The following is a 27,196-nucleotide window of genomic DNA, read 5'->3' on the forward strand; positions in this document are numbered from 1 at the left end:
CTCTCTCTGTTTCAGCTCGCTTGTGCCCCTCTCCTTTTCAGGTCACTTGCACCCCCTTTATCTGCATCCTTCACCCAGCGCACTTGCTGTGTCTTTCTTTTCATCCGTGCCTGTAGTGCACCTTTCTTACATTCTGCTTTCTTTCTCTTGCCACTTTCCAGCTTTCGCTTGCTTCGCTTTGCCATTATCTTTTTTCACTGTTTTTTGCTTTCTTCCCGCTTTCGCTTCACCAGGCTCTTCCCCTCATAGCGCTCTTGCTCCGGCCACCCGCAAGCTACTGAGTTTCTCTCTCTGCTTCACGAAACTCATTCACAGTAGCGCGGCGCCAGCGAGCAGGTCAAGCAAGTTCACATGGGTTTGGGTCGAGGGTCTCACCACCTGCCCCTCAGACATCCCTGAGGCCCGCAGACGTCCCAGGGGAACGAGCACTGGCCAAACAAAGGCTGATAGGCTGCCTTCCGTCCTGCCCTCCCTAAAGACATGGCTCCCTCGCCACGCTACAGACCTTCACACACACCAGGCCAGCATCTCAATGTCCCGCCATCCACCGGTTTGTCCGGGCTCCTCTCCTTGCTGCCTTCTGCTCCTTGGCCTTATGGTTCCATCTAGCAACCCCAGCTCGCTGAATGATCCTGGCAGAATCACCCTTTATATATTGTAGGTGAGAGTTAATGTGAGTCAGGTGTGCACAGTTGGGGAAAAGTGCCTGACCTTGCCTGACTCCATTAGTGGGACAATTCAAAGGTGTTAAATGGCAGGCCTTACTTTGTAGCCCTATGTTATTGCTAAGGGAAATCTTAATTAATCTCGGTTGCCTCTTCCTTGTCCCAGTATTTGTTGGAAATGTGGAGGGGTAGACAGGGTCAGATGGAAATTGATATATAGGGACCAAACCATTATAAGGCGATTGATAGAGGAAAAAGGGGAGTCCCCTGGCTCCGTCTGTATATGCCTGGGGTAATTTCCTTTCTTTCTGTCCTAATCCAGGGGACGACAAATAGGTGTTAAGGTTGAAACTATATATGTCTGTCTTGTCTGACCTTCCTCCTTGTCTGCCTTTGTTCTACTGTGACACTTCCACATCCTTTTTGGATTAGAGACCATGGTACCTGAATACCACACAAAAAGCTTCTGGGACTTCCTCCTCCTCGCCTGCCACCCTGTTGGAATACCACGCCTCACCTCTAGCACTGCCACAAGAACAACCCTGGGATCCGCAACCCAGTTGATCCTCCCTCGCTCGTCCACCCCCAGGTTTGGGATCCAGGAGCAATGGCCTTTCTATGGCCACCTGAATAGAGAATTGTCAGGGTCTACGTGTGAGAATACCCCTAGGCTTCTCACACTGTTATATAGCTCTAATACACAGCTGCTTTTGCCGTAAACAATGGTTCCATCATCACCACTGCCTGACTAACTCTGAAACTGTGATTTGTGGCTCTTGAACTTACCCTAAAAAACATAAATATAAAACTTGCTTTGATACTCTGGCACTGAGTAATATTTTGGTCATTCAACACTAACATCCACATATTAGTATTTGAAGAAATGTGTTATTACTGCAAGGTCATACCCTTTCGAGTTCTCTGTTCCTGATGTTCTGTAGGATGTCTTGACAATAGTTGTAATACTCATCAGCAAGGAACATAAACTAGAGAATACATAAACTAAAATTAATGAATATTGCTATTAAGAGCAGGATAATGTTATTCAAAGGTACATTACTTTTGAGTACATTTATGTACATTACTTACCATTTTTGAAGAGTGTTTTTTCCCTAGCTCTTGTTCCCATGAGGTAAACCTGCTAAATTCAGGTGATGGACTTTCGACAACAGCATCTGTCTTTGGCTGTGAAACGGCAGCAGTCTAGAAACAGTTCAGTTATATCAATAAAGGGTATGGCTGCTCTGGAGCATGTTTAAACCTACAAAACAGTCTAAACCTCACACAACACTAGTCCAATTTCCACAGACAACACTTCACAAATATATGTAGTAAGAATCCCATACATTTAACTTAATGGGCACTCTATACCTCCTAATAAATTATGTCTCCTTCCTACTAAGAACGTGAGAGGCACCCTGCTACATAGTGACAGGACAGGAAAGTGCTTCTCATAGCTGTTCATCCATCGGTCCTTTCTCAAAACATGGACACACTCTCTTGCGCAGGGCATTCTCTTACTATATTCCCTTGAGGAAAATGTGATCATAGTTAATTTCAGATTAATGGCAGGAAATTTGAGGCGGGAATATTGTATAAAATTACAAAAGTGCAACTGACTAGGATAAATCGAGGCAAACTAAATGAAATGTTACTGTACTTTTCCTTTCTGACCAATTCTCATTCCCAACGTGTGAATACATTCCCAAAACACAATACCAATAAAAAAGTTCCAAGGAAAGTCAGCATCGGACATCCAGTGACCTTGTACAAACAAACTCGTACAAACAAACTCTGGCTGCGGGGAGTGGTCCAGTCGGGGCACCGGCCCCCAGCGAAACGAAGAGGCGGCCGCGGAGCGGGAGACGGCTTCCTCTGCCCTTCCCCCCAACATCCCGAGCCGGAGAACAACACGCCAGGACCCCCGCGCAGCACGAGGCGGGAACACGTCCGACTCCCTTGGGACCGGGACAGTGTCACCGGAGTCCCGGCGCCCCCCCCCGGACAGAGCGGAAGAAGAGGAGCGGGCCCGGGAACGGGCCCCCCCCCCAGGAATCTTCATCTCGGGCACCCGCAGCCCTCTGGAGAGCAAAGCGGCGTTACAGTTAACAGAGGAGGCCCCTGACTGCCTTGACGAGCTTGGACATGGTGTGAGGCCCCCGCCTGGGGACAGGTGGGGCGTGTGCCCGCCCCCCGGAATACAACAACCCCTACGGGGCATCTGAGAAGCACTCAATTCAAGCGAGGGGTGACCTTGCCTCGCTTTCCCCCCCTTGCACGCACCCCCTCGGGACACCCCAGGAAGGAAGCCGAGGACTGGCCCGGACGGGGCCCCCCACCCCCTGCCGGGGCCTCAGGGGTCTGGACGACATGGCATAGGGAAGCATCAGATGAGCTGGCGGGAAGCCTTGCAGGGATACCGCTTCCAGGAGGGGTAACAAAGGCACGAGCCTCAAAAGAACTATGGCCCAGTCGGAAGACGCAGCTCCTTCCTCTGCGGCAATGGAAAGTTGCTTCGCCTCGATCTTGCAGGAAATCAGGGACATGCGCTCCTACATTGCCCAAAAATTTGAGAAAATGGACCAAAGGGTGGACAAGGTCGAGGACAGACTGCTACAGGTCGAGACCAACCAATCGTCAACAGCAGCCCAAGACGTACAAATATGCATGAGGCTGGAGGCCCTGGAGAAGAGGGACGAGGAAAGGGCCCGGCAGATGGACGATTTTGAAAACAGGGAGTGGAGGAACAACCTCAGAATCTTCGGGGTGCCCGAGATGGAAGGGAAAATGGAGAGGGACGTCACCCGAGCGGTGCGGGATATCATCACCCTCCTGTTCGCAGAAGAGATGACAACTGAGCTCACATTCGACAGGGTGCACAGGGCGGGGGGCAGAACGGGGGCTCCCCAGTCGATTTTGGTCCGGTTCCACTACTACTCGGAGAAGACGAAAGTGCTGGAGGAGGCCAGAAAGGCCAGAGAAATCACCTACAATAACGCCCAGGTCTCCATATACCAAGACCTCTCTGCCTACACGCTGGCCAAGCGTAGAATGTGCCGCCCCCTCACACAGCTGCTTAAGGAAAAGGGTGTGTGTTACAGATTGGGCTACCCCTTCTCCCTGACTTTTGAATACATGGGCCAACGATCAACCATGATTACGGAAGAAGACATAAGGGGAGCTATTCAAGAGTACACAGTGGACACGAACCCCCGGAGGGGCCCATCGGGGCCAGAAAATGGCAGACCCAATGGCCCAGGCCCGTCCGGAGATAGGAGAAGGCGTACTGGGGCGAGGAAATTCAGGAACATGAACACTCCCTCCCCATCGAAGAACGGAGAACGGAATGACTCCGAGGACTGAGAACGGGGACGACCCGTTGAGTCCTGGACAGATGGGCGCAGACTCAGAGAGTTTACTACTAACACCGTCCCTTCGAACAGCAAGTATATGGGGTTCATAGATGGGACGTAGCCGCGGGGGGACATTGGGGGCTCAAGGTGATGAGCTTCTTAAGCGGATTGCCTGGCCGAGGTGGGCAGGCTGGTGGTTCGGCCAAAAGCCAGCGATGGCGGAACTAATTGGCTGGACGCCTGGGTAGGGGGTGGGGGTGTACACGGAAGTTGGGGTAGTTCAGTTAAGGTTTGGGGAAGGGGGGCAGTTGGGGATTTGTTCTAGGCCCACCCGGGGGGAAGGGGAGGGGGGAGAAGGGGAACATAAATCTGAACTAAGGGAGCACGCAAGGAAGAGCATTGTGAAGACGTTGTCCGAGAGAGAGGGAATTCTAGATCATGGCTGACAGTCTGCCCGCCCTGGGGGTGGGCTCCCTCAACGTCCGGGGCTTAAACACCCCCACAAAGAGATCCCTGGTCTGTAGGGAGTTTAGGAGGGCCAACCTCGACTTTCTCTTCGTACAAGAGACTCATTGGTCACGGGGAAAGGAGCCCAAACTGCGGGGTGGAGGAATTGGGGAGGTCTTCAGTGCTTCCCACAAGTGCAAAAAGAGAGGGGTTGCCATCCTTGTAGCAAGGAATGTGGGCTTTGAGAATGAGGCCATGCTGAAAGACCCAGGGGACGCTACCTGCTAGTGCGGGGGTACCTGCAGGGGGCCCCACTCACCCTGGCCGTCATCTATGGCCCAAACGAAGGCCAATCTCAGTTTTGGGAGGAGGTGGGGGATAAACTCAAGTATTTTTTCCATGGCACTGTGGTGGTGCGGGGGGACTTCAACATTGGCCTGGACCCAACCCGGGACAGGAAACGTGCTGGACCGCAGTTCTCCAGGGCGGCAGATAAGACCATGGCACGTAACTTCCGAAGGGTCAATTTAGGATTGGGCCTGATGGACACGATCCCGATCCCCAGAACAGACACCCCCTCTTTCACATATTATTCAGCCATCCATACGTTGTTTTCCAGGATAGACTACATCTTGGTGGACGAGACCCTGCAACCATTCATCTCTGGCCATAGGGTTGACCCTGTCCCCTGGTCCGACCACGATCTGGTCCGAGTCACTATAGCAAGGGGAGGGCTAAACGAAAGCAGGGGGAGATGGAAGTGTAACGACTCCCTGTTAAAGGATGAGGTCCTAGCTCAGGAGGTTCTCGAGTCCATCACAGATTTTTTCTAACTTAATGACAACGGGGAGGTAGGTTTGCATACCCTATGGGACGCCTTCTAGGCAACCCTACGGGGAGTCCTGATCAAAATGGGAACCCAGAGAAAAAGGGGAAGGGAGGCCCAGGAAAGGTATCTGAGGGAGAAAATCACCCAACTCCAACCGGGGGGCCCCCCATGGATCCCCTAGACCGTGATCAGGTGGCCGCCTTGGACGACTATAGGCTCCAGTTGAAAGATCTCCTCCTTCACAAGACAGAGAGAAGCCTTCAACTGGTCAAACAAAAGTATTATGAAAAACGGGACAGGGCGGACAGGATTCTACCTTGGAAACTGAGGGAGGTACAGAGAAGCAGATTGGTGAAGGCAGTAAAGAACGAGGTGGGAGAGGTAGGCTATGACACACCCCACATTGGTGAGGCCTTCCGCCGATACTATGAGAAGCTATACTCGTCTGAATACAGTGGGGGTGAGGAGGAGATTGAGGGGTTCCTGAACTCTATAAAGATCCCGGCCCTGACCAGGGAGATGGCGGAGGGGTTGGAGGGTCCGGTGACCGAGGACGAGGTGGAGTGCTTGATCAGTGGTATGAAAGTGGGCACTTCCCCGGGCGAGGACGGTTACTCGGTCTACTTCTATAAAAGGTTTCGCTCGACCCTTTCCCCCCATTTGGTTAAGGTGTTTAACGCGGTGCTGGAGGGAGGATCCCTCCCAGACTCCATGATGGAGGCAATTATTGTGGTGCTCCCCAAGGACGGCAGGGACCCCTCGGAGTGCTCCTCCTACTGCCCTATTTCTTTGTTGAATATCGATGTAAAGATCCTGGCCAAGGTGATTGGGGGGCGAATGGAGGGGATCCTGCCGAAACTGGTCCACGAAGACCAGGTGGGGTTCATCAGGGGAAGACAGGGCTCAGACAACATCCGTAAAACCATAGATTTGTTTCACTATGCCCAGGTGTCGGACCTAGATGCGAGCGTCCTGTCCCTGGATTCGGAAAAGGTGTTCGACAGGGTGGAGTGGAGATTCATGGAACTCACCCTCCAGAAAATGGGCTTTCGGGACACACATCAGGGACTGGGTGGCGGCGCTATACAGGGCCCCAAAGGCCAGGGTTCAAGTGAATGGCAGGTTGTCGGAACCATTCCCCCTTTCGCGGGGGACAAGGCAGGGATGCCCACTCTCCCCTCTAATCTATGTCCTCACCATGGAACCCCCGGCCATAGCAGTCAGAGCACACCCACACATCAAGGGGATTAGGAGAGGTGAAGTAGAATTCAAGCTCACCCTGTTCGCCGATGATATTCTGGCTTACCTGGTGGACCCGGGATCCTCGCTCCCCCCCTCCTGTACCTGATGGCCACATTTGGGCGCCTCTCGGGTCTAAAGATGAATGCATCCAAATCAGTCCTGCTCCCCATGAGAGCACAGGACCCGGGCCTGGACTCCCTAGATAGCCTGGAAGGGATAACAGTAGGGAAGGCCTGCATCCGATACCTGGGAGTCCTTCTCACCCGGGACCTATCCAACCTCGCCCCTGCCAATTACGATCCCGTTGTGTCGAGGGTCACCTCAGATCTAAGGAGATGGGGGTCAATGATTCTGTCTTGGTACGGCCGCATGACGGCAGTGAAGTTGAACATACTTCCGCGTTTACTATATCTCTTCACCGCTCTCCCAACTAATGTCCATGACCAAACCTTCAGGGTCCTTCAGAACGCGGTGCATGAGTTCATATGGCAGGGCAAGACCCCGAGGACCGCAAAGGCTGTCTTGACCTTACCGAGGGAGGAGGGAGGGTTTGGGTTGCCAGACTTTCAACTTTACTTCCATGCTGCCCAGTTGCGCGTCCTCCTGGAACTCATGAAAGAGGAGATGGGTACATACTGGTCATACTTGGAGGACATGGACGCTCACCCACTTAAGCTTCGGGAACTCCTTTGGGCCCCAAGCAAGTTCATCCCGAACAGACTTAAATCTCACCCAACTTTGGGAGTTCTCTGGACAATCTGGAGGGAAAGCCCCCAGACGGCACACCTAACGTCGTGGCCATCACCGATGTCATCGCTCTGGGGTCACCCCCTCAAACTGGGAAGTAGGGGGTTCTGCAACGCTCAGTCCTGGTCTGATTCGGGGATGGAGTGGGCGGGGCAAATGTTTAGGGAAGGGGAATTCCTGCCATATGAGGAATTGAGAGACGCCCTTGGGCAGGGGTCCCTCTCCATATTTGAATACCTCCGCTTGAAGGGAATCCTATGCGACCAATCCTGGGGCCAGAATTTCAAAAGACAGCTGACCCCCTTTGAGAAACTACTGGACACAGCGACCTCCAGGAAGGGGGCGTTATCAGGGATGTATAGAATACTGAACACTGTTAACCTGGGGGTGAGGAGGGGGTTCCGCACTTTTTGGAATGATCTGGCGGGGGAGGAGATCTCAGAGGACGCCTGGTCTAGGATATTCAAAATAGCTTTCCATCGGAACTTATTCACAGCGGACATGGAACACAACTTCAAGATCTTACAGGGGTGGCATAGAGATCCTGCGAAGTTGTCGAAAATGTTCACGGGAGTGTCCCCCGCATGCCCAAGGGGATGTGACCAGGTCGGTACGAGAGGGCACATGTGGTGGCACTGCCCGAAAGTACAGGCATATTGGGAGACGGTAAGGGGTTGGATCGCTGAAGTTTCTGAGGAACTACTCCCGCAGAACCCTCTGACAATGCTGCTGGGCCTCCCTCCAGAGGACACGGACATACCCAGATACCCGAGAATGTGGGAAACAATGTTGAGGGTGGGGAGGGTGGCCCTGGCCCAGAAATGGAAGAGCCTGGAGACCCCATACTGGTAAAAAAAGGTTAAAAATATGTTCCTGATGGACAAATTAACGGCAATGATGAATAATGATTTGGGCTCATTCCAAGCAAATTGGTGCGGGGTACAGCAGACCTGGGGATGGGACGTTCACTGATCTACAGGGAGGAATCATGGAGGGAACGGGCGCCCACGGCCCGGGGGACGGCAGATGAAATACCGCCATACACGTAGACAACGCTCACGCTCTTTCTCGAGCTCCGGACATACAGAGCTTTCAACGCGTCTCCCCAAAAGAAGGTTCAACTGGGACTAAGTTTCTGGGGGGGAGGGCCTGTTGGGGAGGGTGAGGGTGGGGTGGGGTTATTGGGCCAGTCATTTGTATATTTTTTTGAAAATGCTTTGAGCCCGTTTGTTATATCATGAAAATGCTAATAAAACAAAGTTAAAAAAAAAAAAAAAAGCAGAAAGGGAGTGGGATTCAGTCAACACCTTTGGAACAGAGTTCACATGTGTTTCTATTTATGACACTTTAAATCTAAGGCACATGTGGCCTGGATCTTGCAAATGTTGTTGCAGTTCTATGTAATACAAATCTGGTAAAAAAAAATTCAGGACTTCTGATTTCATATTGAAAGTAATGTAAATAACAAAAATACAGACATTTTATGTGAAGAAAATCAAAATATGTACATTTATCTGTCCACTGGTTTCTTCTAACAAAGTACACATTTCACAAATATATGTTTTTTGCTTCAGAAATATGTAATTGGATTGATATTGATGCCATTGTACCAAGTTACTTCCCATGCCTCTCAACCGAATTTGACAACCATTCCATAGCTATGGCTCTCTTGCAAGGCTAAAACAGAGAAATGGAATGGTAGGTGAATGCACAGGAAAATCAACCCACCCTGGATCCCTTGTAGATTCATCATACCAAATGCTTGGGAATATAGCTCATGTTCCACCTATATAGGAAGGGTCCAGCCTGCCAATTAAGGAGTCCAATGTGAAGACTGAGAAACAGATGACATGTTCATCTGACGGTAGGAGAACAGCCAAAAGAAAGGTAGCTGAAATTATTTGAAACCTGATTAACTTGCAGCGCTCGCTCTAGGCAGGCCTTTTTCTCTGCCTTCAAGAATATTCTTTATTGTTAGCAGTGTTTGATGGACATTCAAATCATCCCATCAAACAATACTGACTCATGATTTATTCACACATGTTGATTCTTTTACACCTGCCGCAATCGCGTCTTCTTTCTGTCCTATCTGTAGAGCACTTGCACCCAAAGGTGGCATTCAAGCCCTACAGTGCCCTCAGATGGAATAGGAAAGGGATAAGAATAGAACATGGATTGGATGACCATGACCTAAGCACCACAAGAAAAGCAAGTGGAGGCAGGTGAGGATACCTGAAATTCATGGGACTCACAGGGGTTCACCGCAAACTTCTGAATCTTAAAAGAGATCCAGGTTGATTAACAACAATCGAGTGAGGGAGACATTTCCTAAAAAATACAAATAAAATGTGCTCTTGTTATGCTCTTTATATGTAGTAAAGGTGATTGAGTCGGTGAGGCTGGGAAGGCACATGGGTGCTAAATCATGGCCTCATATGTTGCCTCATATGCCTCATATGTTGTGCCTTAGCATGCTCTTCACCTCTGTTCATCATGGGCATTAGATGCGACAAATACATTTCTGAGATTGGGCACTTACATTGATATTTCCAGGGTCATATGAATTGTTGTGCGAAACGTGTGCAGGTGTAGCTACCTAATCAAAGGCTCTATGTTCTTTGTGGCATGCTTATCAGGGACACATTGTTAAAAGTCACACAGTCTTCAAAATCCATCTAGAAAACTAATGCAAAAAGAGTGCACACCTTAGTTTGTTCTACATATTGTTAAGGTATTGCAAGCTTTGCTCCAAAGATTGTTAACCAGCCCATTTATTTGTTAAATGTAAATCAAACGTGGGCTGTAAGAATTCATATTCGTAATTAGCTACATTTTATTAGAGAAGCATGTTCAATTTGTTTGGCAAATGAACAAAAATGAACCCCATAATCTGCTCTGCAAGATACTCACCGTTTCTTTTTTGTATATACTCTCTTCATGCTTTGCTGCTTTTTCGTAACAGGACACTTCCCCACTGCTGTAAGACAAGGATGACAAGCTATTATCCAATTTATGTTCACCAACTGACAATGCTTCAGCCTAATAGTTTGGGCGTGGGGAAGTCTGTTCGGGTTAGAGAGCGCACCTGTCCCATGGGTAGCCTGATTTGGATAAATCTGTGTATGGGTCACAGAGACTGCCAACCCAATAAAGGCCCACAGCATGGTGGATCTGGAAAAAGTTTCATTGAACATTGTGTAGGCGTAGTTTCAGTAAAAGGTGCCCATTCTATTAAGTTTGGTATTTACAGATATAAACAATTCAACATTTCTTTTTTTAACATTAAAGCTTTGTCAATACTGCATAAGTTAGTGACAAACTCAGGCATCCAAAGATGTATACTTTACCTGAAAATGTGCATCGATGGAAAGGATTCTGCTATATGGTAGATTTTACAAACCTTTTGTGTAGGAATGTTTTTATTCTATTAAAGGTACAGAAGTAAGTATTATGCTTCACTTTCCTTATTCTCATTTCAGAAAAGAAGCTCGAGCAGCAAAAAAGAACATCTAACAATCAAAGTAGAACAGTAATTATACAGCCAAACTGTACAAGAGGAAGAGCTGAACAGCTCCTACAACTCCCATCATACATAGCAGAGTTATAGGAAACGTGACAGTCCTCTTAAGATCAAGCGCATTGGTGCACCAATGACCAAGGCTCCATCCCTACAACTTTCCTCGACAGCGAGAACCACCTCCACTTTCCTTTGATGCGAGAACTGCACTCTCGCAAAATTCTACTCTGAACGGAAGAACTATCAATTCTACTGCCATCAAATCCTCAACTCCTAATGATGCACATCCAAGCTCTCTTCCTCCCCTGCTCCCCTGCTAGTGCGGTGTCTGCCCTTGCTATGCAGCCCTGCCATACAAGTCGTTATCTGTCTCTAATCCTGTATGCTGCTGGGAGGGATAATGCTGTCCTATGTGTCTTTTAACACAATCAAGACTTTCCTACCCGAAAAATGTACATTCTATGTCAGGACTGGAAGCAAGCATTATGCTTGTTGAAAGCTTACTTAACACCTAAAAGGATAGTTGGGTCATCAGCCTCAATTAGAAATCCCTGAAGACTAACTCGGGTGACCAGTCGTCTGCTTTCATAATGTCCTCCAGGCGGACACCTACATGAAAGGCTTTACAAGCCGTTGCACCCTTGGTTGAGTGGCTGACAAATATATCTGTTTTCACACCGGCTTCCTTCAGAGGCCAGTGAACCCACCTTGCTAAAGTAGGCGAAGAAACAGGGAGATGCGGTTTTTGGACTGCGTTGAGAAATTGCCCTCATACGTTAGTCATCAAACGCACTGTAACCCCTTTGTACGTTTAAGACAGCGAACCACACACAGTTTGGGGTTTGTCTGGAAGCCGGATAGCGGTTTCATTATCTCCCCCAGCCTGAAACAAGTTCATTGTCCCATAAAGTCGAGTACTGAGTGGTCGGCAGGACTGTCAACCTCAAGCCTTTGAGGAGTCTGCAGACTAGCATGTGTTCACCCACAGGAACTCCGTACACCACCAGTTAATGTCCTGCTGAAATGGCTGATCTGTAAATATTGACTTTGCTAGGCTTTCCAGCTCACCTCCGGTTCTTCAAGAAAATTCAGAATGCACACCAGAGGTGCTGAAACAAAATTGAGACCCCTCTCCATGCATCAGCTATGCCACACGAACCAGGCGGTCCTGTAAAATCGCGTGGTGGAAGGAGCCCAGGACTCGATGATGACTTCTTTAGTCTTTCCCAAAAGGCCTGGGAACAACCAGCAAGCCATGAAATCGTCCATGCTGCTAGGGCCAGAGGCCCTGACTCTACTAACGAGTGAGGACTCCTTAACAGATGGTGGTTCTGAGGAAGTCAGATTGGAAACTCCGTAGAAAATTCCAGAGCTACAGGAAACCATACTTATGATTTCCAGAGCGGAATGATCAGGACCAACTCTGCACTCTCCTGCCGAACCTTTGCTGGCGTCTTCGCAAGGCAAGTGAATGAGGGAAACAAGTAGTGGACCAAGAGGTTCAAAGGTTGCTGGAACGTGGCCACCGCTTCTGAGCTGGGTCGGGACTTTAGCTGAAGATTCTCAGCAGATGTGTATTGAGCCGAGATGTGAACAGATACATGTGCAGGGGACACCACTTACAGTCTAACTGTGAGAAGAGATACTGATCCAGCCTCCATCTCTGGAATCCTCCAGATAACTGGATTTCCAATCTGCAACTACATTCGGAAGAACTGCAATATGTTCTGCCGTGACCATCAGGAGCTTTTCAAGAAAATTATGCCAGAAGTCTTTTGCAATTCCTGCAGGCATCCTGGACCTTGTGCCGCCCAGCCGGTATATGTAACGCATGGCTGAGACGCTGTCCTTTAGCGGAATGCAACACCTGACTCTGTTCCGCGTTAGTGCCTGGATTGTAAAAGACCCTGCTATGAGTTCCAAGCGGTTGATATGGAGGCAGAGCAACTGGCAAGACCACGGGGCCTCATTACGAGTACGGTGGTAGGGGGTTAACAGCACCGGTAAGGATGCCGGTGCCGTTAACCCCCTTCCGCCGCATTCTGAGGTCCCTTAGCGGGTCCCACTAAGGCCGGCTGGTTTTACCTGCCGCCGTTAGCAGGAGCCGCTAAGGGACCAGGGAGCTAATAACGGGCCGCTACTTGCGGGCCTGTTATTATCTCCTTCCCCATTCCCATTGAGCCCTATGGGGGCTCGAATGGGAATGGGGAATGGTTTTCCGAATGGGGACTTACCGGGTCCTCCAAGGTTGGAATGACCCGGTAAGTCCCCATTCCGACTACCCGGACCCAGACACGGGTTTGGAGGCAGCCATGGCGCTAATAGCACCATGGCTACCTCCAAACTCGTAATGAGGCCCTATGTGTCTCCAGTCAAAAATGCCTTGCAGTGGGCTCCACAACAAGACCTGCACACGTTTTACTGTATCACAAGGTCTGGCGTTGATCCGAAGATCGCTCTGCCATTCCAGGCGTCCATATTTTCGAGCCACACATAGCTCCACTCTTTCCTCCTCTGATAGGGTAACCAGTTGGTTGCTCGACTACCTGCTCCGCAGATGTCCGATCTTTAGCCTTTGCAAAGTCTGACAATGCAAGGGTTCTGGTAAGATTCCATGAATTGAGTCTGCTCACAGCCCCTATCACTTAAGCCAGGTGTCTGAGATTTCTACTGAGAACTCCAAGAATACCATCTCATTGGCTAGAGTCAGGTCGGATTTCTCCCAGTTTATAAGGACACAGAGGTTCTGCAATAGATCTATTGCTGTGCAAACCTGCACTTGTACAAGTTCCTTGCCTTGACACATGAATATCATGTCGTCTAAATAGATGATCTCCTGATCCAAAGTTCTTTACGGAAGGTGAGCACTGGTTTCATAAACTTGGTGAACACCCAGTATCCAAGGGACAACGCGAATGGCGAGCTTCCGAATCCCCAACATTGCCCGGCCCACAGAAACTTAAGAAAGCGCCTGTAAGGCTCAAAGATCAGAATGGCCAGATAGGCGTCCTTTAAGTCTACGTGTGCCAGCCAGTTTCCTCGGTGTGAGATATCTCAGAGCACATGAATGCCCACCATGTTGATGAGCCGGTATAGAACCCACTCATTCAAGGCTATGAGGTTGATTACCTGCTTTACTTTCTCTCTCCTCTTTACTAGAAAGAGGTTGCAGAGGAAGCACTGTGGATGCCTGCGAGCTAAGGCTACAACACCTTTCCTGATTAGGTCCCATATCTCTCCGCTAATGGCTCTGGTCCTCCCAGGAGAATGAAATGGGAGGTGGGCGCTGGGCTGGCATGCCTGTCCGCTCTATGCCGAAAACCTTGTATTGTCTGAAGGTGTCTGTATGCTGTTTCTGCCAGTAGCGTTATGCAACTATCAACACTTGAGAGCTGTGTTCCAGTTGGTAAGGGCCGCAAGAGCATGTCCGACCATGACCGGCCTTGCCAGAAATTGAAGCGAAAACTTGCTTTATTGATGACTGGAACTTTTTCTGCGCCGTGCAGATGCCTGTGAACTTGGACAGTTCCGTCAGGAATTGCTCCCCGTAGAGGAGATCCTGGACTGCGGTCTCTGGCCCGGGGGGTTCACAGAAATTCTTTGCTTCTTGCATGCTGAGAATCACCCTTCTTCTAACCCCTATTAATAGAGGCGTTGAACCCTAATTACTGAGGTGTGCTTCCATGTCTTCCAGCCTCAAATGTATAAGCTGGAGAACTTCTGAGACTGTCACCTTCACATTTTTGTGTATGGAAGAATCAAGGACCTGTTGAAGGCTGGCTATCATTTCAGAGACTTGTACGTTATATTTTGATTTCTGGTCCCAGCCATCTGCCATACTTGGCACGACAATTCTCAGAAGTCTGTGTGTTATATCTTTTTTTTAAGTTGTTTTATATATATCTGGACTGTTCTCCTTGAAGTTCTAGAAGCAAGCTTGTGCCAAGAGAATTGTCTCACTCCAAGCCTGCATGCGTGGTGTCCTACGAATTATAGTGCTTTCTATTGTTCTCCACTGTCAGCCTCCCCCGTAGACTGTCCTATGCTCCCACAGTGCACCACCTTCAGTTTGCGGTGTCTGCTTCTGTGTGCCTCTTGCTCTAACTGAGCAATTCCAGGCCCCCGTAATAGGGCATTCTCGACCAGGAAAAAAACCTTTGTGTTAGTCCGGCGCGATATGGAGACTACGCAGAGTGCTGACTCCCTGCACGCCTGAAAAGACGCGGGAAGCATTTGAGCTCTCCAAACGATGGTCCACTAGTGGTGGAGAGTGGCAGGGGATCAGAATGGGTATGCAGGTGTGTGGTGAAAGCCGGCAGTTGCCGAGTTTAGCAAAGTCATCGGCCTGTACAGGGCTGCATTCACCTGAGGTAAATGGGCACGCCACTCCAAGCGCGCTGACTGGTGCCCATCGCTGTAGCTTTACCCGCCCAAGCTAGCAGATGCATAGAGAAAGCACTGCTAAAGCAGCAAAGAAAAAGGAGGAGGTTTACGATGCCAAAGAAAGTGGTAGGGATGGAGCCTCGGTTATTGTTGCACAAAGACACATGATCTTAAGGCACTGTCAAGTTTCCTGTCACTCCCCTATGTATGATGAGAGTTGTATGAACTGTTTAGCTGTTGCTGCTGTACAGCATGGCAGTTTATTGTTCCAGTTAGATGTTCTTTTGTACTGCTCAAGCTTATTTTCTGAAATGAGAATAAAGAAATAGAAGCAAAACTTGCCTCCGGTCTTGACATAGAATTAACTGGCATGAGAATCATAAGAGCATACACATGTTTGAGAATAGTTTTACTGTTAACCTTGTAAGTGGCAAACAAAGCCAGAATTGGTAGTTTTACTTAGTTTGATTTTCTGATAGACACCTCAATGTTGTCAATTGACTGTTAGCAATTTGCACATAGTGCAACTGTCCTAAAACGCTAAGTCAAATCTCATGGAATACGCCCTCTGTGCACCACTGAGTGTGCCACAACTACAAGTAAAGCCTCAGGAGTTTGTCTGGGCATTACTAGTGCTGGTTCCCCTTGTAATATAATACATTCTGGGCCTTGCAAATTGCACCACATCATTACAATTGGTTTGGGAGACCAAGCAAACTAGAATTTATGAAAAAAAAATGTTTTCATCAAAAACATTTCATTGGTGTTTTTCAGAAAATACTGCATATAAGATATTTAGGCAGCAAAATAACAACAATTTAGTAGGATATGGCTGCCCTGCCAATTTACCAAAAGGCATCAACATTGAATTCCCCACCCCAAAAAGATCTAAAACCGTTATTTGTTCTCTCAAAAGTACCTTTGGGGAAGTAAACACATTTCAATCAACAAGGAAACCCGCTGAATGGTAAATTGTGACATTTTATTGTTATAGACAAGCCAGAATCTGAACTCATTTATCATATCGGGCCATACTTCTCAGACCATCCTTTCTTCCTGTGGCATCTAAAATGGAAGGCTGTAGGTGCCTTTCCCTGGCTTACTACGTGTAAGAGAAAATAAAATAACCAACAAAACCCCTTTTGGGGAAGAAGGCACCGAGACCCGGCTGCAAGAGTTCAAAGGATGGTTTATTTCTCCAGCTAGGAAATAGCCCAAAAAAAACCTTCCAAAACATTTACATCATTACTCGTATATATATCAATTAAAGTAACTCTAACAAAAAATACTAAATGGACCCGATTGGCCAGGCGGTGTGGTGCTGTAGGTGTGGGTGGCATCTTTTCCTCCTGATTGGCTGACGAGATGATGGACGTCAAATATCTTGTGCTCCACGCAGGTCAGGGTCCGGTCACTGTGGTCACTACCTAAGCTAATATGTTGCATTCGTAAAACACTAAATAACAAATTATCTAAACATGTTATGCTACTTTTCATATTTCTACACAAATCACACATAATATTTATCGTCAGTAAAAGTGGGTCATTCGTGGCTTTAATTGGAGGCCTTGACCTTTATTGTGCATGTAAAAAGAGTCAAGATGCTTGTTTCACATATCTCCTAAGCTTTAGACCTATTAGTATAAGTAAAAACATATACTGCGGCAAAGTGCTTAAGGTTAGTAACGGGTGTGTTGGGTGGGTTTCGCAGCACAGGCGAGGGTCTGGCACTTGAAAGAAATACCTTACAGGGAGCGCAGGGTCAGGATGGCAATATATTGCTCTAAATGGGGGTGGGTGGCTTGCACGTTTATGGGGACGAACGAGCAGAAGTGCTTAGCTCATCCTGGTTCACATGCTGGTTCTCATGCTAACAGTGATCTCAGAGGAAGAAAACTGTATCATATTGGTTGTTGCAATTTTCTCCAGCTTTAGCGTGAGAATGGGAGCGCAGAGCTTTCCTTTGCAGGGGGAGTGCAAGGGTGGGGGCCAGCCAGCTGCCTGCGCGCCTTGTGTGTGTGTCTCTGTCCTTGGCTGCTGCGGTGGAAGGGGAGCTGAGCATTGCTGTACTATCGCAGTGAGGCCTGTTTACCCAAGATGGAGTCGAAAGGGGGCACAAAAGATGGATGCCCCGTGTCCTGCTCAGTAGTCCCATCTATGTAGCGGTCAACCGTGGTTAACTTTACATAAGGGCAAGGGGCAACCCCACTACTGGAGGCACGTGGTCCAAGTCCCGTACTGAGGAGTGTACGGCGCAAGGGGGCCCCTCGCTCCCATACAAGGCCAAAAAAGGTAAAAGCTTGATTACAGTTCAGGCACAATAGTCAGACGGCAAGTAAGCCAAACATGTCTTTCATACTTATGCAAATCGTTTACTCTGTACATTTTTTCACAGTTGATTTCCAAAATGAATACCACCATAAATGTTTTTCAGTTTAGCGATTTTTATTACGTTCATGGTAACAGAAAATATCAAAACATGCAAATTGCTTGTTTCATTAAAGACCAATGTATAAAGATCATTAATACAGTAAACATAATATGACATAAATATGCAGTGGAGTAAGGGTGCAGTGTTTGACGCCGTTCTGGGATCCCATCCACACTCTCTGGTTCAGGTCACGCCGTCTTGGACTTATTTTGCTGGCACAATCCCTGCAGCGGTGAAGCCTGCAGCAGGGTAAGGGCGCAGTGTTTGGAGTAGCAGGTGTTCAGACCAACATGGTCAAACTCGACTAAGGTGCACCTGGAAGAATAAAGGATTTCCTGAAACCCCTCTTGAAGACACCGAGGTGAGAGCAAGGTGGAAAACAAGCTTGGGCTTGTGATCGGGCTGGTGCCTGCTGGGGAGTGCTGAGGCGGGTGACTGCCCGGTAATCTGTTACGTTGGCATCATTGGGATATCCTTATGCAGATGTTGCAGCCCCTGCCCATCTGCCACTTTCCCCCGCTCCTCATCTGCACACAGTTTGTGCCCCAATCCAGTTTAACAGACCAACCAGAGCATAAGTCCCAGCGGAAGACACTTGTTGTGAGGAGACAGCGGGGGGCCCATTCAGACAACCATAGTAGGGAGCGTATTGCTGGCATTGACCCTGTCCATGTGGCAAAATCAGGGGGATTCAGCCACCAACTCTATCAATTTTATGGAGGAGGCACATTTCCTAATAGAAGAGAATCATGAATTCCTGTGCTTTAGGCAAGAAGCCTTGGGGGGGATACCAACTGAGTCTGATGACTCCCAGGGGGGAATGCCATCCAGTAGTTTGTGTGGAATGCCTACCCTGTGCTTTGGAGTAGGTCCTACAGTTAAAAACTGGGAAGATCCGGTCAGCAATGGAAGCATGCCCACCATCAGAAGGAATCCGGTTTGCACGGTTAATGTTAAAGCTAAAGCACCTGACAAAGCACCTGCCGATGGGAATGACTTCTCTCTCTCAATCCTTGCTGGAGCCCTCCAGCGATGTGACTTTTCTGACACCATTCTGGCCCTTACTGGGTCCACCCAGATTCCGACATTTGACTTGAGAAATCCCGGAATGTAGAACTTGTTAATACCAACGGTGGTCAATGTTATCCCATCCTCCCCTGATGTCTGTACTTCCCACAGAACCCAGAGGGGGGTTCGCCATCAAAATCCTCTCCTGTGACTACCAGCCTGCTCCTTGATTTGATGTTTGCCATCGGTACTATCACAGATCATACTTTGTCCATTTCAGCTTCACGCTTATTGGATGTAGCGGACACCGTGATTGTGATGACATTGAAATAAAAACTTCCTGTGGTTCCTCCTGCAGCACCTGGAGCGAGAACCTGTCGACCATGAGCTCAGGGGCTAGTTCTTCTCTCCATTTAACCCCGCTCAGGGCTCCTAAGCCCCCAAGTCATCCAATTACGCAAGACACTCAATCTACCTTTGACTTCCTTGCCAAGGATGTTCCTGTAGCGCAGGGCTGTAACTTCAGTCAAGTGATTGCCGATCTGGCAGATATTAGAAATCTGTTATTAATTGTGATTGAGGACCAAGGAATGGGAGGAGGGGGACCACAGAGGGAGCTTCCCATTGCTTTATTTGCCGCCATGGGGCCTGCCAACTTAGGCAAGGAATCCCTACAAAGCCAGCTACACTCAGCCTAGAAGAGAATGTTGACGGCCACAAGTTTGATTCTACAAGCCCTTCCATGCTCAAAGCCCCCTGTGAGCTTGGGGTCTTTAACTGCACGATACAGCTCCAGGTCAATTAGCCGTTATTGCATAATTTGACTAAGGAGCCCAGGATGACCTCCAAATCTAATGTAGAGTCTACTATATGGGAGGTCTGAGACACTAGCCCTATGGGAACTTTATGCCCCAGTACAAAGGAAACTGGAGTATATAGTCCCCGGCATAGAGGGACCATGTTGAAAAGGAGTCAAGAAGTGCTACTCTGTTCCTCCTCCAGGGTTACCAAATTGCTGGTGAACAAGCAAGAACCAAGGGACGCCCTATTACATAAATGTCTACACTGGCTCCAGACTATTAGAGGTTGCACTTTTGTTTCCAGGGAATCCATTGTGGGCTACCACAGAGTGCCTAGCAAGGACAATAATCCGCATGACTCAGTTGAACAAGTTACTTCTTACCTGGTAACGTTCTTTCGATGGGATGTTCCTCCGACGTATTCCTTATCTTGATAGATCATCTCCAGCTTGCTGGCCTCGGAATTTCTTTTTCAGTAGAGGGCGCTGGGCGTTGACGTCCCTCGAGCCGATGTCCCTCGACAGCCTCCTTATCGGCGCCGACATCATCATGCGTATAAATAGACTCGCGCAGCGTCCGTTGCTCAGTTCCGTTTTGATGTTTAACAGTTGCTTTACATGAATTGGTTATTGAACCTGAAGGAGCATAAACTGTAACCACAAGGGAAGTTTTACTGAGGGGATGGATGGGAGGGGCGATAAGGAATACGTCTGAGGAACAACCCATCGAAAGAACGTTACCAGGTAAGAAGTTACTGTCTTCGAAGGGATTGTGTCCTCCGACGTATTCCTTATCTTGATAGACTCCCATAGCAGTGGTGTGTAACTGGAGGTGGGTGTAAAATTGCCATGTTTCCCTTCAAGAATGAACAGAGTGCAACACAGCTTTGCCAAATCTAGTCTCTTGGCTAGAGGAGGAATCCAGGTTGTAACATTTTGTGAAGGTATGTGCAGACGACCATGTGGCAGCCGCACATATGTCTCGAATCGGTACCCCTCTTTGGAGGGCCGAAGAGGCTGCGATATCCCTGGTTGAATGAGCCCTAAGATTTTGAGGAGGCTCTTTCCCTGCCAGTTTGTAACATTCCAGAATGGGCAAAATAATCCATCTGGAAATGGTCTGTTTTGTTATCGGTAATCCCAATTTGTGCCCTGAGTAACCTACGAACAGTTGGTCTGCTTGCCTAATCCTAGCAAGTCTGCTGATGTAAAAACTCAAATCCCGACTTGGGTCCAGTTTATGTAGCCCTTCTTCCTCTTTCCGTGGATGGGGAGGAGGATAGAATGAAGGTAAGGTAATCTTCGGAGTGATGTGGAATTCATAAACCACCTTTGGGAGGAAATTAGGCTTCACTTGTAGACAAGTTTGTCTTTATGAAAAATTGTATGAGGGGGTTTACAAGATAGAGCTTGTAATTCGCTCACCCTCCTAGCAGATGTCAATGCCACTAATAAGACAGTTTTAAGGGTGAGAAATCTTAGCGAACAAGAGTGAAGTGGTTCAAAAGGAGTACCCATCAGGAAATTTAAGACTACATTTAAGTCCCATAAGGGAACTTGGAATGGTCTTGGAGGATAGGCATTGGTTAATCCCTTCAGAAATTGTATTACTAAGGGTAACTTGAAATACGATGGTTCCTCTGCAGTGCGCTTGAAGATCGATAGCGCTGCGGGATAGCCCTTGATAGTGCCTACCTAAAGGCCCGAATTTGCCAAATAGAGTAGAAAAGATAACACCGTTGGTGTACCACATGAAAAGGGATCGATATTCTTTTCTCTACACCAGCTGCAAAATTTGTTCCAACGGCAGCAGTATAAAGTCTTTGTTGCTGGCCTTCTGGCCGAAAGCAACACCTCCATGACGTCATCTGGGAGGTCCAAATCCTTGTATCTCAACCTTTCAGATACCATGCGTGAAGGTTGAGGGTTCTGATGTCTGGATGGAGAACCTGGCCTCCCTTCTGCGAGAGAAGATTCTCCTTGAGTGGAAGACGAATTGGAGGGCAGATGGACATGTCCAGAAGGTCCGGGTACCACATTCTCCTGGCCCAGTCCGGGGCAATTAGGATCATGGCTTTCCAGAACCTTCTCAACCTCCTGATCATTTGAGGAATGACAGGGACTGGAGAAAACGCGCACAAAAGTGGAAACTCCCAGTCCACTACGAACGCGTCCCCTAGAGCTCCTCTCGGGGGAAATTCCCTTGAACAAAACTGATCGCACTTCCTGTTGATGCTGGTGGCGAACAGATCCACTTGAGGGGCTCCCCAAAGGGTGAAGATCTGTTGAAGGACTTCCTGAGCTAATTCCCACTCGTGGGAGACTGTGCTCTGCCTGCTCAGAGCGTCCGCCGTCAAGTTTTTCTCTCCGGCTAAGTGAACTGCCGATAGAGAGATTCCTTCTTGGATTGCCCAAAACCAGAGCTGCATCGCCCTCTCTGCAAAGAGGCAGTGATCCTACGCCTCCTCTTTTGTTGAGGTAGTGCATGGCCACTGTGTTGTCCGTCATTATCAGGACATTTTTCCCCTGTACAGATGGCAGAAAAGCCTTCAACGCTAATCTGATTGCTCTCAGCTCTAACAGGTTGAAATGTAGTGTGGACTCCGATGGAGACCAACGACCGCTGATGGTCAAGTCGTTGGCATGGGCTCCCCACCCCGTGAGTGAGGCATCTGTGACTATTGTTATCTCCGGCCATGGTTGCCAAAACAGTTCTCCTTTCAAAATGTTCTCCTGACAGGCCCACCACTGAAGGTCTCGAGCCACCTTGTCCGGAACCTGAAGGAGATCTGTCATTCTCCCTGAGAATTGCGACCACTGAGTTCTTAGTGCCCACTGGAGAGATCTCATTCTCAGGCGAGCCTCTGGCACAAGGAAAATGCAGGATGCCATGAGGCCTAGCAACCTCAAAAAGTTGAAGGCTGGGAGACGTTCGGCATTTTGAAACTTGGTGACCATCTGCAGAATATCTTGAGCCCTCACCTCTGGTGGTGAGGCTTTCCCCAGGGAAGTGTCCAGGACCGCTCCAATGAACTGGAGTCTCTGTGATGGTATCATCTGTGACTTCTTTAAATTGAGGGAGAAGCCTAGTTTGTGAAGGAAGCGGCAGACATAATCTAGTTGGATCCGAGCTTGTTCCGAAGATACTGCTCTGATCAACCAATTGTTTAGGTAGGGGTAGACGTGGATCCCTTCCCTCCTTAGACTTGCAGCCACTACAGACATTAGCTTGGTGAAGACCCTCGGGGCGGAGGTCAGCCCAAATGGCAGTACTCAAAATTGATAGTGAGAGTTGCCAATTGCGAACCTCAGGTATTTCCTGTGTTTGAGATGGATTGGCATATGGAAATAAGCATCCTGAAGGTCCAGAGATACCAGCCAGTCCTGAAGCTGGAGGGCCTGAAGGATCTGAGAGAGAGTTACCATCTTGAACTTGTCCTTCCTGAGGAATTTGTTCAATTCTCTTAAGTCCAATATGGGTCTCAGTCCTCCGTTCAAAGAGTTGTTCCCCGGTGGATGAATCTGAGGGGTGCGTAGGAAAGGCAGGCATTAACCTTGGGCAACTGTCTCCAATGCCCAAGCATCTGACGTAATAGCCTGCCATTCCGTCAGATGTTGAGTTAGCATGCCCCCTACTGGTGTCTTGTGAGGAGAGTCCTCAGAGTGATTTAGAGGCGGCTGATGCAGATGCCGAGGGTAAAGAGGCACCTGCTGCAGCCTTTATATTTTTACCCCGTCCACCTCGGGTGAATCTTTTTTTACCTCTTTGAACCGACTGTCCTCTGCCTTTTCCGAATGCGGAATGAAAGCGAAAGGACTTACCTCTCCAAGAGGTTCCTGAGGGGAGATATGGCATTTGACGGATTGCAGCTCCCAGGGATTTTGCTGCTGCTTTGGATGTCTGTAACTTTTCTAGGCTGTCATCCGCCTTCTTACCAAACAAAGAAGAGCCGTCAAAGGGCATATTTAAAAGTCTGGCTTGTACATCTGAAGCAAACCCAGTCTTTCGCAACCACGCAAATCTGCGGGTTGTAGTACTTGCCGCCGTGGCCCTACTGATACTGTCAGCAGAATCAATGCCAGTTTGAAGGGATTCGCACATTGCGTCTTTACCATCCTTAATGATGTTTAGAAACGCTTCCCTTTCTTCTCCCTCTGGGAGGCAGTCAGCCGCTGATGAAGCACACTCCCAAAGTGTATGGCTGAACCTTGCGAGCGTACAAGTATCGTTAAAAGATTTCAACGCCATGCTACATGCAGAAAAGACTTTCTTAGCCATAGAGTCGTATCTTTTGTCATCCCTGTCCTGTCCTGTGGAACAGTAGGGTATGCCGAACTACTGCCTGATGCAGTTGCTGCTTGAACAACCAGACTCTCTGGAGTTGGATGTTTAGACAAAAATTCAGGGTCAGTAGCAGATACCCTATATTTGGCTGATAATTTCTTGTTAACTGCCGGGATAACATCAGGAGTTTCCCAGTTAGCCAATATTTTTCTTTGTAATGCAGCGTGAAGTGGAACAACAGGATCCTCCTGTGGGCCTTTAACTAAAATGTCTGTAAGGTCATCGAATGCAGGAGAAGGTTTAGACCAACCCATGAATTCTATAATCCTTGCCATTAAAATTCTGTAAGGGGTCTCGGCATGTTCCCCTGGGTCTGGTTTGGCAAATTCTATTTCTGGGGAAGTATCTAACCCACTTGCCTCATGTAAGGATTCTCGAAGGTCCTTTAACCTATTTTCCTCAGAGGTAAATTCCTCTGGTTCAGGTGTTGTAGTTCTCTGCAACACAATGGGTCTTTCTTGATCCGAATCCTCCCCTTCTTCATATATTGAAGACAAAGGTCTGAAATAATCAGACCTGGGAAATGGCTTAAATCCCATTTCCAGAGCAGAAGGGGCCAAATTTGTCGTAATTGGTTACGAAAACGTCGACGTTGTCGACGCGGACGTTAAAGGCTTGGAAGACACCGAAAAAGGCAAAAGGCATCGAGAAGATCGGAAGAGGCCTCGAAGAGCTCGAGAGAATCGGAATCCTGCTCGAGGTTGTCGATGACATTCTCGAAGTCGTGTTAGAGGCCCTGGGTATGACCACTGGCTGCGAGGTAGTGACGGCCGTGGGTTTGTTCTTTTTCGGCGTCGGCGTCGAAGACAGCGTCGATTCGATCGACCTATCCGTCGATGGGCCCTTCGATAATGGCGTCGATGACGCAGATTTATGCGTCGAAGGGACTTTCGACGATGGCGTCGATGGCACAGTGCCTTTGCTCGAGGGTTTGTGACACTCTCGAGTAGTTTCTTTTGCCGGGTGCAACGACTCGCTGCGTTTCGATTTTTGGGGTCTTTCACCCAGGGTATCACCCTCAGCTGTCTTCCACCCAGGGTATCACCCTCAGCTGTCTTCGAGGTGGTTGAGGCCGCTTTCTCGAAGACGCTAAGCATCCTTTTACAGAATTCCTCACACTCAGCCCGAGAGCTATGTTTTGTGGGGCAGGTGACTCTTTCCGTGGAAACAGAAGAAGACGAGGAAGGGGATCTTCGACGTCTCTTACTCGAATGCTTGGATCTCGAAGAGTGGTGGGAACTGCTTCGAGACCTAGAACGAGAATGTTTCCTGTGTCGGCGAGGAGACGAATGTCTCGACTCTGCCGATGAAACTTTCGAAGGAGTTTTAACTGTCTTACCTCTCTCAAGCTTCCCCTTACGCTCCTTCAAGGCTTTCGCCGTCATTGACATGCAGTCCTCGCACTCCGAACATTGGTGCTCCGATCCCAGGCACCACAAACAGATCCTGTGAGGATCTGTCAACAACATTTTCTTTCCACAGTCTCTGCATTTTTTGAAGCCGGACCGTGGAGTCGTCGGTTCGGATGAGGAAGCCATCGAGTAAGAGTTGGTATTCTCGAGGAATAATGAAGAATATATCTGACTAACGAACTGAGCAACGCGATTCCGAGGCCCACGAAGCACGGAAAAACGGAAATGAGCATTGGACGCTGCACGAGTCTATTTATACGCATGATGATGTCGGCGCCGATACGGAGGCTGTCGAGGGACATCGGCTCGAGGGACGTCGATGCGCAGCGCCCTCTACTGAAAAAAAAATTCCGAGGCCAGCAAGCTGGAGATGATCTATCAAGATAAGGAATACGTTAGAGGACACAATCCCTTCGAGAAATTAGTTTTGGGACTCGAGAGTGGCCAAAGACATCTGGGGAAGATGTGGGCACGCTGGCCAAATGACTAAGAGCGAGTTCTCAGCCAGCGCGTACCCCCTTCCAGGATCCCTTGGCCCACATGGAACCATCCCAAATAACTATCCTTTATCCAGAATAAACCTCATATCTCTGGGAATAAGGCCTAGTGTGAACTAATGGCTGGGGCACAAGGAGTCTGTGGCATTGCAAACCGGACTGTGTTAAAGATCCAATCTTGTCTCCTTTGTTCCTCAGTTGTCTTCATCTTTTTCTGTTATGTGGCATTAAGACTTAAGTAATATGATGTGATAGGTTCTACTTTGATGGACAAATAAAGTTATTTGATGATGATAAATATGACATATATATGTAACAAGCTATCAATATACACAAAAGCTCCCCATGGAAAATGATTAACTATTTAAAGGTACAAATACCTACAATTTATAAAATATCTTTATGAAAATATAGGATTATAATTATGAAAATAATCCTAAAGAGAAGATGTAACAGCAAGGTAAGGGGGGTGAAAAAACGGTATTTAGGTATGCACAGTTCCAAGGATTTAAAATTGTGAATTGAGACAACAGGTGTGACAGTGCGTAATGAAAGTGTGTATACGTGTTCAAGGAGGTTTAGGGAGATGTCCTCGGTCAAAGACTTTTTAGTAGAGCCAAATGGGGAATAATCCCGACAGGTTTAGAATACGAGATGTAGTTACTAAAGACATGCTATTTGGTATCTTGTTTCCGAAATAGGTTGGGTGAATTAGCTAAGCATTTTAATCTGTGAATGTTACCAATACAATTCCACCAATGCTATACCATCAAGTTTTAACAGTCATATTTTGACAGTTCTTTTAGTTAGCAGTGAAAGTTTGAATGACAACTAATATGAAAATATCAACTATGACAAATGAATAGCTGTCGAGGCATACATGACAATTTACTCACCGTATTCCTAGTCTATAGTCCCCTTTCCTCCATACTGCATGGGCGTCCCTCGCTAGAGACGGGAAAAGAACCTTTTTCACCCAAAAAAGCCAATCCCCTTTAAATGTGGAGGCGTGCAGAGATGTAGGCCCCAGGAGCACGAGCTCCATTGACTCCTTCCTCTGGCACCACACTCCAGTCCCCTTTTACGCATTGACCAGTTTAAACTGCCTAACGACGGTCCTTTTTAGAGGGCAGCGGGGCGATGGAGGGACATATAGAGGAAAGGGCACTACGGACTAGGAGTACGTTAGTCACTATGGTCAGTAACTTGTAATTACTGCTATCTCCCTTCCCCTTTCTCCATACTGCATGGGCGATTACCACTGATTAGGGAGGTGAGATACTGACACTCCAAGTTCTTCAGAACTGCTAGCCCGAAAGCCGTGTCTGAGCATGCACTGCTGTCCTGGCAATAATGCTTGCAGAATACTGAAGGGGTAGCCCACGTTGCTGCCCTGCTTATGGTTTGCCACGGCACATGCCTCTGGAACACAACGGCCGTGGCCCTATTCGCATGGCCATGAAGATTTGCTGGTACATCCTTGTGTTGCCCCTTGAAGGACTCCTGAATGGCCACCACCAT

General features: G+C 48.3%; 1 protein-coding gene across 2 annotated transcripts in view; it reads right to left on the reverse strand.

Annotated features, from left to right (window-relative positions):
* RFX8 (regulatory factor X8) overlaps window positions 1-27,196 on the reverse strand; it is a 1,087,262-nt gene that overhangs the window by 518,095 nt on the left and 541,971 nt on the right. Inside the window, exons 5-7 of one of the 2 annotated variants that reach the window (XM_069636724.1) lie at window positions 10,194-10,260; window positions 1,755-1,868; window positions 1,574-1,651 (exon numbers count right to left, since the gene is read on the reverse strand). In XM_069636724.1, coding sequence (XP_069492825.1) covers window positions 1,574-1,651; window positions 1,755-1,868; window positions 10,194-10,260 — 259 coding nt within the window. The remainder of the gene's footprint in view (window positions 1-1,573; window positions 1,652-1,754; window positions 1,869-10,193; window positions 10,261-27,196) is intronic. The other variant, XM_069636725.1, reaches the window with a different exon arrangement.

This window comes from Ambystoma mexicanum, chromosome 7p (assembly GCF_040938575.1).
Source record: "Ambystoma mexicanum isolate Mex_15411 chromosome 7p, UKY_AmexF1_1, whole genome shotgun sequence".
Lineage (NCBI taxonomy): Eukaryota > Metazoa > Chordata > Amphibia > Caudata > Ambystomatidae > Ambystoma > Ambystoma mexicanum.